This window comes from Hypanus sabinus, chromosome 9 (genome assembly GCF_030144855.1).
Source record: "Hypanus sabinus isolate sHypSab1 chromosome 9, sHypSab1.hap1, whole genome shotgun sequence".
NCBI lineage: Eukaryota > Metazoa > Chordata > Chondrichthyes > Myliobatiformes > Dasyatidae > Hypanus > Hypanus sabinus.
The window spans coordinates 2,388,375-2,405,261 of record NC_082714.1 but is presented as its reverse complement, the minus strand read 5'-3'; the positions used below and the strand labels follow the sequence as shown (position 1 = coordinate 2,405,261).

General features: G+C 44.4%; 1 protein-coding gene across 3 annotated transcripts in view; it reads right to left on the bottom strand.

The window, feature by feature from the left end:
* Positions 1–16,887, bottom strand: part of LOC132398994 (dynein axonemal assembly factor 8) — a 181,029-nt gene that overhangs the window by 22,638 nt on the left and 141,504 nt on the right. For all 3 annotated transcript variants that reach the window (XM_059978835.1, XM_059978834.1, XM_059978837.1), the window contains exons 26-27: positions 10,864–11,059; positions 7,499–7,593 (exon numbers count right to left, since the gene is read on the bottom strand). In XM_059978835.1, coding sequence (XP_059834818.1) covers positions 7,499–7,593; positions 10,864–11,059 — 291 coding nt within the window. The remainder of the gene's footprint in view (positions 1–7,498; positions 7,594–10,863; positions 11,060–16,887) is intronic.

Genomic DNA, 16,887 nt, shown 5'->3' with positions numbered 1-16,887 from the left:
TTCTAAAAAGATGGCCCTCTATTCTGAGGCTGTGTCTTCTGGTCCGAAACTCTCCCACCATAAGAAACATACTCTCCACATCCACTATATCGAGGCCTTTCAACATCCAGTAGGTTTCAATGAGATCACCACTCAATCTTCTGAATTCTAGTGAATACAGGCCCAGAGCCATCAAACGCTCTTCATATGTCAAGCCATTGAATCCTGGAATAACTTTCTGCTTTGAACCCTCTCCAATTTCAGCACATTCTCACAAGTACTTTATAAAGCCTCAACATTATATCCTTGCTTTTATATTCTAGTACACTTGAAGTGAATGCTTACACTGCATTTGCTTTCCTCACAACAAACTCAAACTGCAAAGCAACCTTTAGGGAATCCTGCACAGGGACTCCCAAGTCCCTCTGTACCTCAGTTTTTTTGTATTTTCTCTCCATTTAGAAAATAGTCAACCCTTTCATTTCTTCTACCAAACTGCATGACCAAACACTTCCTGACACTGTATTCCATCTGCCACTTCTTTACCCATTCTCCTGAGCTTCAATCCCAACACAGACCCCTGTGGAACACCACTAGTTACTGGCAGCCAACTAGAAAAGGCTCCCTTTATTCCCACTCATTGCCTCCTGCCAATCAGCTGCTGCTTTATCCCTGCTAGAATCTTTCCTGTAATACCATGGGCTTGTAGTTTGCAAAGCAGCCTCATGTGTGGCACCTTTTGAAGATCCAAATACACAACTTCAGCTGATTCTCCTTTGTCTATCCTGCTTGTTATTTCTCAAAGAATTCCAACAGATTTGTCAGGCAAGATTTTCCCTTGGGGACCCATGCTTGTTTTATCATGCGTCTCCAAGTACCCCGAAAACACATCCTTAACAATCGACTCCAACATCTTCTCAACCAGTGAGGTCAGAAAACTGGCCTATAATTTCCTTCTTTCTGCCTCTCTCACTTTATTTATCTGAAGAAACTTTTGGTATCCTCTTTAATATTATTGGCTAACTTACTGTCATATTAAGAAGGTAAAATAAGGTACCTTAACAATATATAACATATACATATAACAATCACAGCACGGAAACAGGCCATCTCGGCCCTCCTAGTCCGTGCCGAACTCTTAATCTCACCTAGTCCCACCTACCTGTAGTCAGCCCATAACCCTCCACTCCTTTCCTGTCCATATACCTATCCAATTTTACCTTAAATGACACAACTGAACTGGCCTCTACTACTTCTACAGGAAGCTCATTCCACACAGCTATCACTCTCTGAGTAAAGAAATGCCCCCTCGTGTTTTGCCCCCTAACTCTGAAATCATGTCCTCTCGTTTGAATCTCCCCTACTCTCAATGGAAACAGCCTATTCACGTCAACTCTATCTATCCCTCTCAAAATTTTAAATACCTCTATCAAATCCCCCCTCAACCTTCTACACTCCAATGAATAGAGACCTAACTTGTTCAACCTTTCTCTGTAACTTAAGTGCTGAAACCCAGGTAACATCCTAGTAAATTGCCTCTGCACTCTCTCTAATTTATTGATATCTTTCCTATAATTCAGTGACCAGAACTGTACACAATATTCTAAATTTGGCCTTATCAATGCCTTGTACAATTTCAACATTACATCCCAACTTCTGTACTCAATGCTCTGATTTATAAAGGCCAGCGTTCCAAAAGCCTTCTTCACCACCCTATCTACATGAGACTCCACCTTCAGGAAACTATGCACTGTTATTCCTAGATCTCTCTGTTCCACTGCATTCCTCAATGCCCTACCATTTACCCTGTATGTTCTATTTGGATTATTCCTGCCAAAATGTAGAACCTCACACTTCTCAGCATTAAACTCCATAAAATGACTTTTTAGTTGCTTTCAATTGCTTCCCAATCCTCTAACTTCCCACTAATTTTTGCTCTTCTCTTTGGTTTTTCTGTTGGTTTTGACTTCTCTTGTTAGCCATAGTTATGTCATCTTGCCTTTGGGATCATTCTTCCTCTTTGAGATGTATATATCCTGTGCCTTCTGATTTGCTTCCAGAAATTCCAGCCATTTCTGTTCTGCTGTCATCCCTGCCAGTATTCTTTTCCAACCCATTCTGGCCAACTCATCTCTCATGCCTCTGCAATTTCCTTTAATCCAGTGTAATACTGATACATCGCTGTTGATCGGAGCACTGCACGTACACAACAGAAGCATTCCCGTGCAGGTCGGGCAAAGAGCTTTAAAAACAGTCTCTATAAAAGAGGAATATCGCCCATCAGAGTGGTCATCTTGGGAGATGTCATTGTCAGAGTAGTCTGAATCAGAATAGTAAGGCTTTGACTCAACAGGGCTTTGGCGAAAACAGGAGGAGGTAAGGTAAGTAAGTAAATTCATTCCTTTTTTATTATTTCTTTTTTTCTGAATTAGTTCTTGAGAGAATAATGGGTATGTCTACATAGCCAGTGTTCTGTGGTGTGTGTTAGATGTGGTATTTCCAGGAGATTTCTAGCCTCTCTGATGGCCACATCTGTACCAGGTACATTGAGCTGCAGCTCGATGACCTTCAGCTTGATGAAGAAAGTGAAGCAGTGATAGACAGGAGCTACAGGCAGGTAGTCACCCCAAAGCAGCAGCAGACGGATAAATGAGTTACTATCAAGAGAGGGAAAGGAGAGTGGAGAGCACCTCTGTGGCCGTTCTGTGGCTCAGAAGGGTAGGGAAATGAAGAGGATGGAAGCAGTAATAGGTGACTCTATATTTAGAGGGACTGATAGGTGACCCTCTGGATGCAAAAAGGAAATACAGATGGTAGTTTGCCTCCCAGGTGCCGGGGTCGGTGATGCTTCTGAATGCATCCACAATATTCTGAAAGGGGAGGCCAGAAGCCGTAGTACATATTGGTACCAAAGAAGTATGAAGAAAAAGGGAGGAGATCCTGAAAAAAGAATGTGGGGAGTTAGGAAGGAAGCTGAGAAGCAGGACCTCAAGGGTAGTAATCTTGAAATTGCAACCTGTGCCACGCGGCAGTGCGGATACAAATAGAATCAGGTGGCAGATAAGTTCATGAAGAATTGGAGCAGGGGACAGGGATTCAGATTTCTGCATAATTGTGACCTTTCTGGGGCAGGTGTAACCTGTACAAAAGGGACAGGTTGCACTTGAATATATGAGGGGACCAATATTTTTGCAGGCAGGTTTACTAGAACTGTTCGGAGTGGTTTAAACTAATATGGTGGGGGATGGGAACCAGGATGATAGAGCTGAGGATGAGCCAGAAGGTTTACAAGTAGATGATGGATGAAACATGAATGTAAGTAAGGACAAGCCAATGATTATATACAAATGCAGACAGAGCAAATAGTTAAATTGTACCCAGAGACAAAATTCAAAAAGGATGAAGAATACAGAATTGAAGGTGTTGTATTTATATGTACGTAGTCATCAGTTATCATACAGGTGGATAAGTCACCAGGACCAGATGGACTATATCCCAGAGTCCTGAGAGAGGTTGCTGAAGAAATAACAGAGGATTTGGTCATGATCTTTCAAGAATCACTTGATTTTGGCATGGTCCCGGAGTACTGCAAAATTGTAAATATCATTCCACTCTTTAGGAAGGGAGGAAGACAAAAGAAAGGAAATTATAGACCAGTTAGTCTAACCTCAGTGGTTGGGAAAGTGCTGGAGTCTATTATTATGGATGAGGTTTCAGAGTGCTTAGTGATAAAATAAGTCAAAATCTGTATGGCTTCTGTAAAGGGAAATCTTACCTGGCAAATCTGTTAAGAGCTCTTTGAGGAAGTATCAAGCACGGTAGACAAATGAAAGGCAGTGGATGTCATTTACTTTGATTTCCAGAAGGCATTTGATAAGGTGCCACATATGAGGCTGCTTAACAAGATAAAATCCTATGGGGTTACAGGAAAGATACTGGCATGGATAGAGGAATGGCTGACAGGGAATAAAGGTGAATGGGAATAAAGGTGGCCTCTTCTGGTTGTCTGTCATTGGCTAGTTGTGTTCCTCAGGGGTCAGTATTGGGACTGCTATTTTTCACATTGTTTGTCAATGATTTGGATAATGCAATTGATGGCTTCGTTGCAAAGTTTCTGGATGGTACCAAGATCGGTGGAGGGGTAGATAATGCTGAGGAAGCAATGCGATTTCAGCAGGACAGACAAATTAGAATAATGGCAAAAAGGGCAGATGGAATACAGTGTTGGGAAATGTATGATCATATATTTTGGTAAAAGGAACAATAGTGTGGACTATTATCTGAATGGGGAGAAGGTTCAAACATCAGAAGTGCAGAGGGACTCATGCAAGACTCCCAGTAGGTTAGTTTACAGGTTGAATCTGTGGTAAAGAGGCAAATGCAATGTTGGCATTTATTTCAAGGGGAATAGAATATAAAAGAAAGGAGATAATGCTAAGGCTTTACAAGACACTAGTCAAGCTGCACTTGAAGTATTGTCAACAGTTTTGGGCCCCATATCTCAAAAAGGATGTGTTGTCATTGGAGAGAGTTCAGAGGAGGTTCACAAGGATGATTCTGGGAATGAATGGGGTTAACATTCAGCTTTGGGCCTGTACTCATTGGAATTTAGAAGAATGCGGAGGGATCTCACTGAAACCTACTGAATGCTGAAAGGATTAGATAGGGTGGATGTGATGTTTTCTGTGCTGGGGGCATCCAGAACTAGAGGGCACAGCCTCAAATTTGAGGGGCAACCTTTCAGAACAGAGGTAAGGAGGAACTTTTTTAGCCAGACAGTGGTGAATCTGTGGAACCTGTGGTGGAGGCCAAGTCTGTGGGTATATTTAAGGCAGAAGTTGATAGTTTCCTGATAGGTCAGGGCATCAAAGAATATGGTGAGAAGGCAGATGTATGGGGTTGCGTGGGATCCGAGATCAGCAGGATGAAATGGCAGAGCAGACTCGATAGGCCGAATGGCTTAATTCTGCTCCTATATCTTATGTTCTTAACTGACTTTACCTTCTCTTTCTCAAATTTCAGGGTGAATTCGATCACGTTATGATCACTTTTCCCTCAGGGTTCTTATACCTTAAGCTCGCTAATTAATTCCGGTTCTTTGCACAGCACCCAATCCAGAATAGCTGATCCCCTAAGGGGTTCAACCATGGGCTGCTCTAAAAAGTCATTTTGTAGGCATACTAGAATTCAGCACCAACCTGATTTTCCCAATCTACCTGCATATTGAAATCTCCCATGACTATTGTAACATTGCCGACTATTTTAACTTTTGGCGTGCATTTTCTATCACCCATTGTAATTTGTAGACCACATCCTTACTACTGTTTGGGGGTCTGTATACAACTCCCATCAGGGTCTTTTTACCCTTGCAGTTTCTTAGCTCTATCTGCAATGATTCAACACCTTCCAACCCTATCTCACCTCTTTCTAATGATTTCATTTCATTTTTTACCAACAGAGCAACGGCACACCCTTTGCCTTCCTGCCTGTCCTTTCAATACAATGTGCATCCTTGGACATTAAGCTATGATCACTTTCAGCCATTATTCAGTGAAGCTGACAACATCATATGTACCAATCTGTAACTATGTTACAAGTTCATCTACCTTATTCCATATAATCTGCACAGTCAAATAAAACAGCTTCCATCCTGTTTTCATCCTTTTCGATTTTGTCCACCTTTTACATTGCAGCTCATTCTGTTGACTGCAATTCTGCCCTATCATCAGCCTCTCCTTGCGAGGAGTCTCACTACACATTGCCTCTGGTTGTAAACTATTTCATCTTCAGCACTATCACTCCAGTTCCCATCCCCCTGCCAAATCAGTTGAAACCTACCCGAAGAATGCTAGCTAACCTGCCCGCAAAAATGTTGGACCCTTGGCCTCAAGTGTAACCCATCCTTTTTGTACAAGTTGTACCTTCCCTAAAAGAGATCCCTGCCCCCTGCACCAGTTCCTTAGCCCCATATTCACCTGCCAAACCATCCTATTCTTACCCTCACTAGTACATGGCACAGACAGCAATTCAGTAATTACTACCCTGGAGGTCCTGTTTCTCAGCTTTCTACTTAGCTCCCTAAAATCTCTCTTCAGGACTTCCTCACCTTGTCTACTTATGTCATTGATGCCAATATGTACCAAGACTTCAGACTGCTCACTCTTGCCCTTGAGGATGCCATGGACCGGATTAGAGACATCCCTAATCCTGGCACTAGAGAGGCAACATACTATTCGTGTGTCTCTATCATGACCACAGAACCTCACCTCTGTCGTCTGACTATGGAACCTCCTATCATCATTGCAGTCCTCTTCACCTCTCTGCTCTTCTGAGTCACAGCACCAGAGACCCAGTCACTGTGGTTCCCCCTGGTAGATTGTCCCCCCTCAATAGTATCTAAAGTTGTATATTTATTATTGAGGGGAACAGCTACTAGTGTACTCCCCACAAGCTGTGCATTTCCCTTCCTTCTCCTGACAGTCACCCAGTTATCTGTCTCCTGCAATCTAGGGGTGACTACCTCCCTGTAGCTCCTGTCTATCACTTCCTCATTCTCCCGTATGAGTAGAATGTCATCTAGCTGCAGCTCCAGTTCCTTAATATGTTCTCTCAGGAGCTGCAGCTCAGTGAACCTAGTGCAGATGTGTTTATCTGGGATACTGGAGGTCTCCCAGACTTTCCACATCCCACACACAGTACAAAACACTCTCACTGAACTATTATATCCTAGCAGATGAGGAATGAACAAATAAGAACAGAGAACGAGATTTCACTGTGTGTTTTGATGCATATAAGATAAATAAATGTATCTGAATCTGCATCTCAATTGGGATCAGAATCAGGTTTAATATTACTGACATATGTTGTGAAATTTGTTGTTTTGTGGCAGCAGTAAAGTGCAAAGACATGAGAAAAGCTATGTTGCAGTAATAAATATTGCAAAACAGGAATAATGAGTTATTTTTCATGGGTACATTGTCCATTCAGAAATCTGATGGCAGAGGGGAAGAAGCTGTTCCTGAATCCTTGAGTGTGTGACTTCAGGTTCCTTAACCTCTTCCCTGATAGTAGTAATGAGAAGAGGGCATGTTCCAGATAGTGAGGATCCTTAATGATGGATGTCATTTTCTTGAGGCACTGCCTTTTGAATCTGTCCTTGATGGTGTGAGGACTATGCCCATGAATGGTTTCAGCTAGCTTCCTCAAGTTCCTGCCCTGCCAGGTGCAGGGGTGGGGGGGCTGTATTTACTACAACCACTGAATGGTGCAGATGTGGGTGAGGGCATGGCACACTCACACAAGCATCATTCAGATCAAATGCTCCTCTGCCAAAGTGATAGGATGCTACACAGTAGCCAGAACATGGGAATGTGAACATAAATATTTCCGATCCACCTTACAAGCTTAGAACAATGTACACAGATCAGTCCCATCAGTGACAGTATGGAGTTACAGGCAGCACAGTACAGGGGTCTAATGTTACACAATGGACTTGAGTAAGAGAAATGTCTGCATTTACCTTCTCAGCTTTCATCAGTTCTGATTCCTCACAACAAAGTCCTTCAGGGAAAAATGCCTTCACATCGCGGACTGCATTTCCAAAGGATGAGGAAGCTGTAGAACAGAGAGGCAGGTGTGTGTTAGGAGTAGGAGTAGGGTGTGTTCAACAAAACCTTGGCTTATTCCTCTGTAACTTCACAGCTGCATTTTTCACGTTTTGGTTTAGCAAGTAGCTAACAGATCCTTCAGAATATTCAACAACCTTCCTTCCATTGCCCTCGGAGCAAGAGACACCCAAAGGCTCATAACCGTCTAAGAGAAAAATAATTTAGGGTGGCATGATAGCTTAGTAGTTAGTGCAACACTATTGCTGCTCAGGACATTGGCGTTCAGAATTCAATTGCGATGCTGTCTGTAAGGGGTTCGTATGTTCTTCCTTGTGAATGCATGGGTTTCCTCTGGGTGCTCCAGTTTCCTCCCACAGTCCAAAGACATACCAGTTAGTTGGTTAATTGGTCATTGTAATTTGTCTTGTGATTAGGCTACGGTGAAATAGATGGCTTCCCAGATAGTGTGGCTCATTGTGCCAGAGGGCTCTTTTCTGCAGTTTCACTAAATAAATAAAAATAACAATTTCACCTCATCTCAGTGTTAAATGGACAACCCATTATTTTAGTTCTGAATTCTCTGACAAGAAATATCCTCTACACATCCATTGGTCCAGACCCCTCAAGGTCCCATAAACTGCCCAACTGTGCAACGTTCCTTCACAAGACAACCTGCTATTCCAGGTTTTCCAGGAGACAGGAATTGGAGAAAGCCCTTTGATCAATTTTAATGATGATCCAAATTTATTTCCCAGTCTTGCTTTCTCCCCATATCCCTTCACCTCTATAATTGTTTCGGCAAGATCTGAATGCTTCTTGAATTATTATTTAATGATTCAGCCTCAGCTGTCTTCTGTGACAGAGAATTCCACTCTTAAACTCATTGCTAAATAGCCTAGTCATATGCTTTGGCCACGATTCCTGTTTCTGGACTAGCAGTCACTGGAACATTTATCCTGCATCCAATCTGTCCAATACCACGAGGGCTTATGGTTTTAAACATAGTCTCTCACTATTCAGAACTCCAGTGAAGATGAGCTTTGTCCTTCTGGAGTCCCTCACAGGTCTGTCTTATCACCTAAGGGTCCAGTCTGGACCAATCTGTGACCCTCTGCTGCACTCCCTCAATTGCAACAAAATCCTTTCTTTGGAAAATGAAATTAAACTGCACAAAATGGCTGCATTACAACATGGAGACAAAAGAGACTGCAGATATGGAATCTGCAACAAAAATAATCTATTTGAGGAACTTGGTGGTTCAAGTAGCATCTGTGGGAGAAAGGAATGTTGAGACTCTGCAGGAGAGCCCTGACACATCATCTGTTCCTTCAGCCACCTCCCCCCATTGACCCTGGCTCTCCCTTTAAGAAGCTGGAACCTGATGGGTGGAAAAGGTGAAGAAGATGGAATCTGATAGGAGAGGAGAGTGGACCATGGGAGAAAAGGCTACTTCTTTAATGTGTTTCCTCCTTGGAACTAGGAGCATGGCTTCCTTCAGGGAAAATCTTGCCTGACAAACCTGTTGGAATTCTTTGAGGAGATTATAAGGATAGACAAAGGGGATGCAGTGGATATTGTATATTTGGACTTTCAGAAGGCTTTTTACAAGATGCCACACATGAGGCTGATTACCAAGTTAAGAGCCCATGGTACTACAGGAAAGTTATCAGCAAGGTTAGAACATTGGCTGATTGGTGGGACACAGTGAGGATTGGCTGCCAGTGACTAGTGATGTTCCACAAGGGTTGGTGTTGAGATCACTTCTTTTTGTGCTGTAAATAAATGATTTAGATGATGAAATAGATGGCTTTGTTACCAAGTTTGCAGATGACAGGAAGATAGGTGGAGGGGCAGGTAGTGATGAGGAAACAGGTAGGATGTAGAAGGACTTGGACAGATTAGGAGAATGGGCAAGAAAGTGGGAAATGAATTTTTTTTGGGTGCCATTCTCTGCCAGAGCCTCTGCAACCACTTTTTTTTTCAAGTGGTTGTCTTGGAAGAAAGATTCTGTGAGTGGTCTCCCACGTCTTTCTTACAGTGCAGGCTTTTTTTACGAGGCTGAGTTATGAGCTCAACACTCAACCCGGCAGGGATAGAAAGCATGTTCGGGAGCGGCCTGACTGGATTTGAACTTGGGAACCTTCGCTCCGGAGTCTGGCGCTGATGTCAATGCGCCACCAGCCAGTGTGGGAAATGAAATACAATGTTGGAAAATGCATGTTCATGCACTTTGGAAGTCGAAATAAATATGTGGACTGTTTTCTAAACGGAGAAAATCTGAGATGCAGAGGGACTTGGGAGTCCTTGTGCAGAACACCCTGAAAGTTAACTTGCAGGTTGTGTTGGTGGTGAGGAAGGCAAATGCAATGTTAACATTCATTTCAAGAGTTTTAGAATATAAGAGCAAGGATGTGATGCTGAGGCTTTACAAGGCACTGGTGAGGCCTTACCTTGAGTATTGTGAACAGTTTTGTGCCCTTCATCTTAGAAAAAATGTGCTGGCATTGGAGAGGGTCCAGAGGAGGTACACATGGATTACTTCAGGAGTGAAAGGGTTATACGAGGAAATTTAACAGCTCTGGGTCTGTACTCGCTGGAATTCAGGATGAGGTGGGGCAGGGGGATCTCATTGAAACCTTTTGAATGTTGAAAGGCCTAGATAGATGTGGAAAGGATGTTTCCTATGGTGGGAGAGTCTAGGACAAGAGTGCACAGCTTCAGGATAGAGGGGCACCCTTTCAAACCAGAGATGTGGAGAAATTTCTTTAGCCAAAGAGTGGTGTACTTGTGGAATTTGTTGCCACATGCAGCTGTGGAGGCCAGATTGTTAGGTGTACTTAAGGCAGAGATTGATCATTTCTTGATTGGACATGGCATCAAAGGTTATGGAGAGAAGGCCGGGAACTGGAGTTGAGGAGGAGATTAAAGAAAAAAGGATCAGCCATGATTGAATGGTGGAGCAGACTCGATGGGCCAGATGGCCTAATTCTGCTCTTACGGTCATATAGAAGTAGTGCAGGTGTTCCCAACCTTTTTAATGCCATGCACCCCACCATTATCCGAAGCGTCCGTGGACCCCAAGTTGCAAACCTCTGATTTAATGGTATCTGTATTGGCCACAGTAGAGTCACCCCTGCTATATCTGTGGTAGATGGGATTTAATTTTTTTTATCGTTCATCCCTGCTGATGCACTTTCAAACTCACTGCTGATGTCATGTTATCCAATTCATCTTAGCCAACTCTCACCTCACATGTTATGGTAAACCAGTGACTTACCATAGAAACCATTGTGGAGCAAATCTGTACCCCAGTGACCTCGCCAAAGGAACTGGTCCAGGCTCCTGGCCTCTTGAGGATCTTCAGGGCCGAGCAAGTCCAGCAGTTTTTTCACTGCGTTATCTCGCTGGAGACACAGAATGACCAAAGGACCAGAGATGAGGGAGTCAATGCTGGACTTCACCAGGACTGGGTCCTGAAGGAAACACAGTTCAGTTAGAGTTGTAGAGTTGTAGAAACAGACCCTTCAGCCCAACTGGTTCATGCCAACCAAGATCCCCATCTGATCCAGTCCCACCTGCAGACTTTTGGCCAATATTCCTCTCAACCATTGCTATCCATGTACTTGTCCAATTGCCTTTTATAGCAGATCATTAACCTTGTATTGAACAATGGATAGTGCCTATATTTCATCAGGAATTTGAAGAGATTTGGTATGTCACCAAAGAATATAGAACAGCACAGCATGGTACAGACTCTTTGGTCTACAACGTTGCGCCAACCTTTCAACCTACCCCATCCTTCCCATATCAGCCTCCACTTTTGTGAAGCAAATATACACAGATGTACTGTGCAGAGCATTCTGACTGTTGCATTACTGCCTGATATGGAGGCTTCAACGTACAGGATTGGAAAAACATGCAGAGGAGTGTTATCTCTGCTAGCTCCATCATGAGCACTAGCCTCCCCACCTTCAAGGACACCTTCAAAAGGAAATGCCTCAAGAATGTGGCATTCATCATTATGGACCCTCACAATCTTGGATGTGCCCTCTTCTCATTACTACCATCATGGAGGAGGTACAGGAGCCTGAAGACACACACTCAACATTTTAAGAACAGCTACTTCACTTCCAAAATCAGATTTCTGAATGGTCCATGAACAGTACCTCAATATTTTGTTACTCTTTTTTGTGCTATTATATTTATAGTTAGAACTTATGTTTTTTTTTCCTACATAAGTGGTTTGCCATTGCCTTCTTCTGGGCAATGTTTTTACAAGATGGGTGACCCCTGCCATTATCAATACCCTTCAGAGATTGACTGCCTGGCATCAGTGGTCGCATAACCAGGACATCTGATGTACACCAGCTGCTCATATAACCATCCTCCACCTGCTAACTTGGCTTCACATGACTCTGATCGGGTTGCTAAGCAGGTGCTACACCATGCTCAAGGGGGTGACCTGCAGGCTAGCGGAAGGAAAAAACCTTTGAGAAGGGAGAGAGGCAGAAGAAACTACAGTATATGTGGGTTATTCTGACCTCAGTGGTTGGGAAGATGTTGGAGTCAATTATTAAGGATGAGGTGTCAGGGTACTTGGAGGCACATGATAAAATAGGCCATAGTCAGCATGGTTTCCTCAAGGGAAATTCTTGCATGACAGATCTGTTGGAATTCTTTGAAGAAATAACAAGCAGGATCGACAAAAGAGAATCGGTTGATGAGGCTGCTTAATAAGCTACAAGCTAATGATATTACAAGGAAGATTTTAGCATAGACAAAGTTGTGGCTGATTGGCAGGAAGCAAATAGTGGAAATAAAGGGAGACTTTTCTGACTGGCTGCCGGTAACTAGTGGTGTTCTACAGGGGTGTGTGTTCGGACAAATTCTTTGTGAGTTACATACCAATGATTTGGATGATGGAATTGATGCCTTTGTCGAAAAGTTTGCAGACGATATGAAGATAGGTGGAGGGCCAGGTAGTTTTGAGGAAGTGGAGAGGCTACAGAAGGACTTAGATTAGAAGAATAGGCAAAGAAATGCCAGATGGAATTCAGTGTTGGGAAGTGTATGGTCATGCACTTTGGTGGAAGAAATTAAAAGGATGACTGTTTTCTAAATAGAGAGAAAATACAAAAAACTGAAGTACAAAGGAACTTGGGAGTCCTTGTGCAGGATTTCCTAAAAGTTAATTTGCAGGTTGAGTCTGTGGTGAGGAATGCAAATACAATGTTAGCATTTATTTGAAGAGGACTCGAATATAAAAGTAAGGCTGTAATGGTGAGGCCTCACTTGGAGTACTGTGAGCAGGTCTGGGTCCCTTATCTGACACAGGCTCAGATTAGAGGGGCACTTTAAGAATGCAGCTGAGGAGGAATTTCTTTAGCCGGTGAGTGGCGAATCTGTGGAGTTCTTTGCCACAGGCAGCTGTGGAGACCAAGTTTTTTATGTATATTTAAGGCAGAGGTTGATAGATTCTTGATTGGTCAGGGCTTGAAGGGATATAGAGGGGAAGGCAGGAGTAAAATTAGATCAGCCACGATGAAATGGTCTAATTTTGCTCCTGTATCTTAATGGATTCTGATTCTGAAACAGCAGCCAGCAGGTGACAGTATTGAGCCATGGAGCAGTCGTCATAATATTCTGCATGATCAGTTTACAGGCTTGAAATTCCAACCAACCGACAGGTATTATACACTAATTATCTGTTGTTGCAGTTGAATGTATTTTTTTCTCTGGCTCAATTTTCCCTCACACTAGGACAGTACTGAAGGAGTGCTACACTCTACAGTGTGTATAGGTCCCTTCTGGCCCACACAACCCAATTACACCCATGAGATCAACTGACCTACAACCCATACAATGAACCCACGAACACTACCTCACTATTTTTTGCATTACTTATTTAATTTATATATATGTTAAATAAGTAATGTATATATATATTTCTTACTGTAATTTATAGTTTTATTATTACGTTTTGTAATGTACTGCTGCCGCAAAACAAATTTCACTACATATGCCAGTGATATTAAACTTGATTCTGATCACAAACAAGGGCAAATCTGCAGATGCTGAAATCCAAGCAACAAACTCAAAATGTTGGAGGAACTCAGCAGGCCAGGCAGCATCTATGGAAAAGAGTAAACAGTCCATGTTTCAGGCTGAGACCCTTCATCAAGACTGGTCCACAGCCCTTCAGTCCAAAGGACATGGAAGATCCCATCCAATAATAGGAAAGCATTGACCTGCCCAGTACTCACACCTCATCGGCAGAGAACAGGAAGGGTTGGAGGAACCATTTTACTGCCTGTGATAATAAGTACCAGCAACTGTTCAGCACAGTTCACTGGAGAGCCACCCCCAACCTCAAACTACCATCACTAACCCCACACTCCTGTCAGAAAATAGGAGCAGGAATGAAGTGTGGAAGGTCAGCGAGAGGATCTGAGATATCAAGAAGAACCACAAAATGCCAAAAGCCTGGGGAAGACTCTGGGAAGGCAGCATGTTCTGATGAGTGGAGATGGGCAGCAGAGTCTCCCAAGATCTCTTCAAAGGGCATTATGGCAGCGTAGTAGTTAGCGCGATACTATTACAGCTCGAGGGGTAGGAGCTTGAGATGGTCAGGGGTTTCTGGGTGGTGCGACTCATTGGGCCATTAGTGCCTATTCCACGCCGTGTCTCTAAATAAATAAATATATAAATCTGGGTTTGCTGATACAGACATACAATAAAGCAAAGACACAGAGAACAGAACAGTGGTTGTGGCTTTACAAATTACAGTTTTGAGAATCTCCCCCACATTAGGTGACATGACACCCCATCATTCCTCATTATTGGTGTAACACTTACCCAAAAGGCTGGTATATGTCTAGGGGAAATGGAGTTCCAGCAACTCACCAACCCACCTCCCGTACATGCAGGTGCTGTGAGAATTGAGTTTCTGCCTCGCGCCCGCCAACAGTATCAAACCCACAACAAATACCGTTATGAAATACACTTTAAAGAGTTACTAAAATTAAAAGAGCAGTAGGCAATACTATACATATATATATATATAAGGAAAAAAACAAAAGGCGTCAACTTATCAAAGTTCAATCTGTTTAGTGCACTCGGAGCTCAATCAACGAACCAATCGACCCATCCGGCCGTCGCACCTGGGACCACCCCGGTGGTCTTACGAGCAGTCCAGCGCACGTCCACCTTCCTCGGCGTCTTCCTCCCAACTCCCCTCACACCAAAAACCCGCGAAAACCCCTCCCCCAAGTTCCCAGCATCACAGGACACAATAACATTCCCCATTGATTAACAAATGAATACAATTACCATATCAGCCATTCTAAAGCGAAACAACGGTGAGAGAAACACTTATCCGACAAAGAAGCATTCCTGCTCGTAACAAACCAAAGAAGCCATTTTGAGTAACATACACAGGACATTGTACATTCTCTCCCCACCAGCAAATGTCATGCCCTCATGGCATTACTAGAGTTCCCCAAAGCTTCTTGCAACACACAAAACCCAACCCAGGTGCAGAAAGCAGTGACATAACTACCCAGAGCAGTAGAAATCACACTCGGTTCTCCCGGTACCACATATGTCAACCGCTCCGGGGGGTGCCTAATCCTCTGAGATCTCCATACCCCTTCTGCCCCACTGGGCTCCCTCGTCACCTGCGAACCCACTGTCTCGGACACCCCAGGTCTACCTGACAGACCCGCACCCCCTTCCTCACAGGGGTCCTCCCTCACTTGAGATCTCTCCGCTCACGCTCGGGTTCCACCCTCTCTCCCACCAATGTTGGCTGCCTCTCCATCTGAACCTCAAGACCTTCCCTCCTCTCACCCAATTCAGTATGGGAAGGGCCAGGAGCCTCCTCTTCTGGTACTGGAGCACCAGCGAATGGGAACAGGGCCCACTCATCTGAGTCGTCCTCTTCCGAATCGGTAGCCATTCCCAGGTGAGGGACCCGTCCCCACTCTTCAGCAGCGGGCTCTTCCCTTTCTCCGCGCCCTCGCAGAGTCCTTGTACTAGGCGTAACCTCCCACTCGGGCTCATTATCCACCAGCACCGCTTGACCCAGTGGCAGCAGGTGATTCCTATGGAGTACCTTGATAGGCCCTTTCCCATCCTCAGGCTTCACCCGGTAAACTGGCAGGTTCGGCATCTGGCTCTCTATTACTTAGGGGTTGGCCGCCCATCGATCTGCCAACTTGTGCTTACCAGGGAGTCCCAAATTCCGTAAAAGGACCCGGTCGCCCGGCAATAATTGGACAAACTTCACCTTTCGATCATACAGCGTGTTATTCCTCTGATTTTGTTTGGTAGCCGCCGCCTCGGCCAACTCGTACGCCCGTTGTAACTCCCTCTTCATGTTGGACACGTACTTTAGATGGGACTTCCCGGGTAATTCACCCACTCCACCCCCAAAAACACACGTCAATGGGCAACCTCGCTTCCCGCCCGAACATCAGATAATAGGGCGAATACCCTGTAGCATCATTGCGAGTACAATTGTAACAGTGAACCAATTGTCCAATATGACGACTCCACCTGCTTTTCTGCCCAATCTCCAGCATCCCGAGCATATCCAACAGGGTCCTGTTGAACCCTTCTGGCTGAGGATCTCCCTGTGGGTGATAAGGGGTAGTCCTGGATTTCTCAACCCCAAGCATAGTCAGTAATTCATGGACAAGGCGGCTCTCAAAGTCCCGCCCCTGATCACTATGGATTCGCCTGGGAAGGCCGTAATGCACAAAATACTTCTCCCATAACACCTTCGCCACTGTCGTCGCCTTCTGATCCTTGGTGGGAAATGCCTGAGCATAGCGAGTGTGATGATCAGTGATGACCAAGACATTCGCGGTGTTGCTGGTGTCAGACTCAATCGACAGGAAATCCATACATACCAAGTCCAGAGGTCCCGCACTCTGCAAGTGTGACAATGGAGCCGCCGACGCTGGCAGGGTCTTCCTCTGGATGCAACGACGGCATCCCCTACAGTATTCTTTGACTTCCCTCCTCATCCGGGGCCAGTAGAACCGGTCTTTGAGTAATCCATTGGTCTTTTCCACCCCCAAGTGTCCAGAATCATCATGTAAGGCCTGGAGTACAGCCTGCCGATACTCCTCCGGCAGGACCAGTTTCCAACAGTGGGGTTGGTCCAGAGGCGCCGTTACCTGGTACAAGATTTGGTTCTTTAACTTCAACCGAGACCACTCCTTCAACAACAGAGGCACACATGGGTGTTTCGCCTGCTCAGCCAACGCTGCATCCCCCTTTTCGACTGCTCTCCACA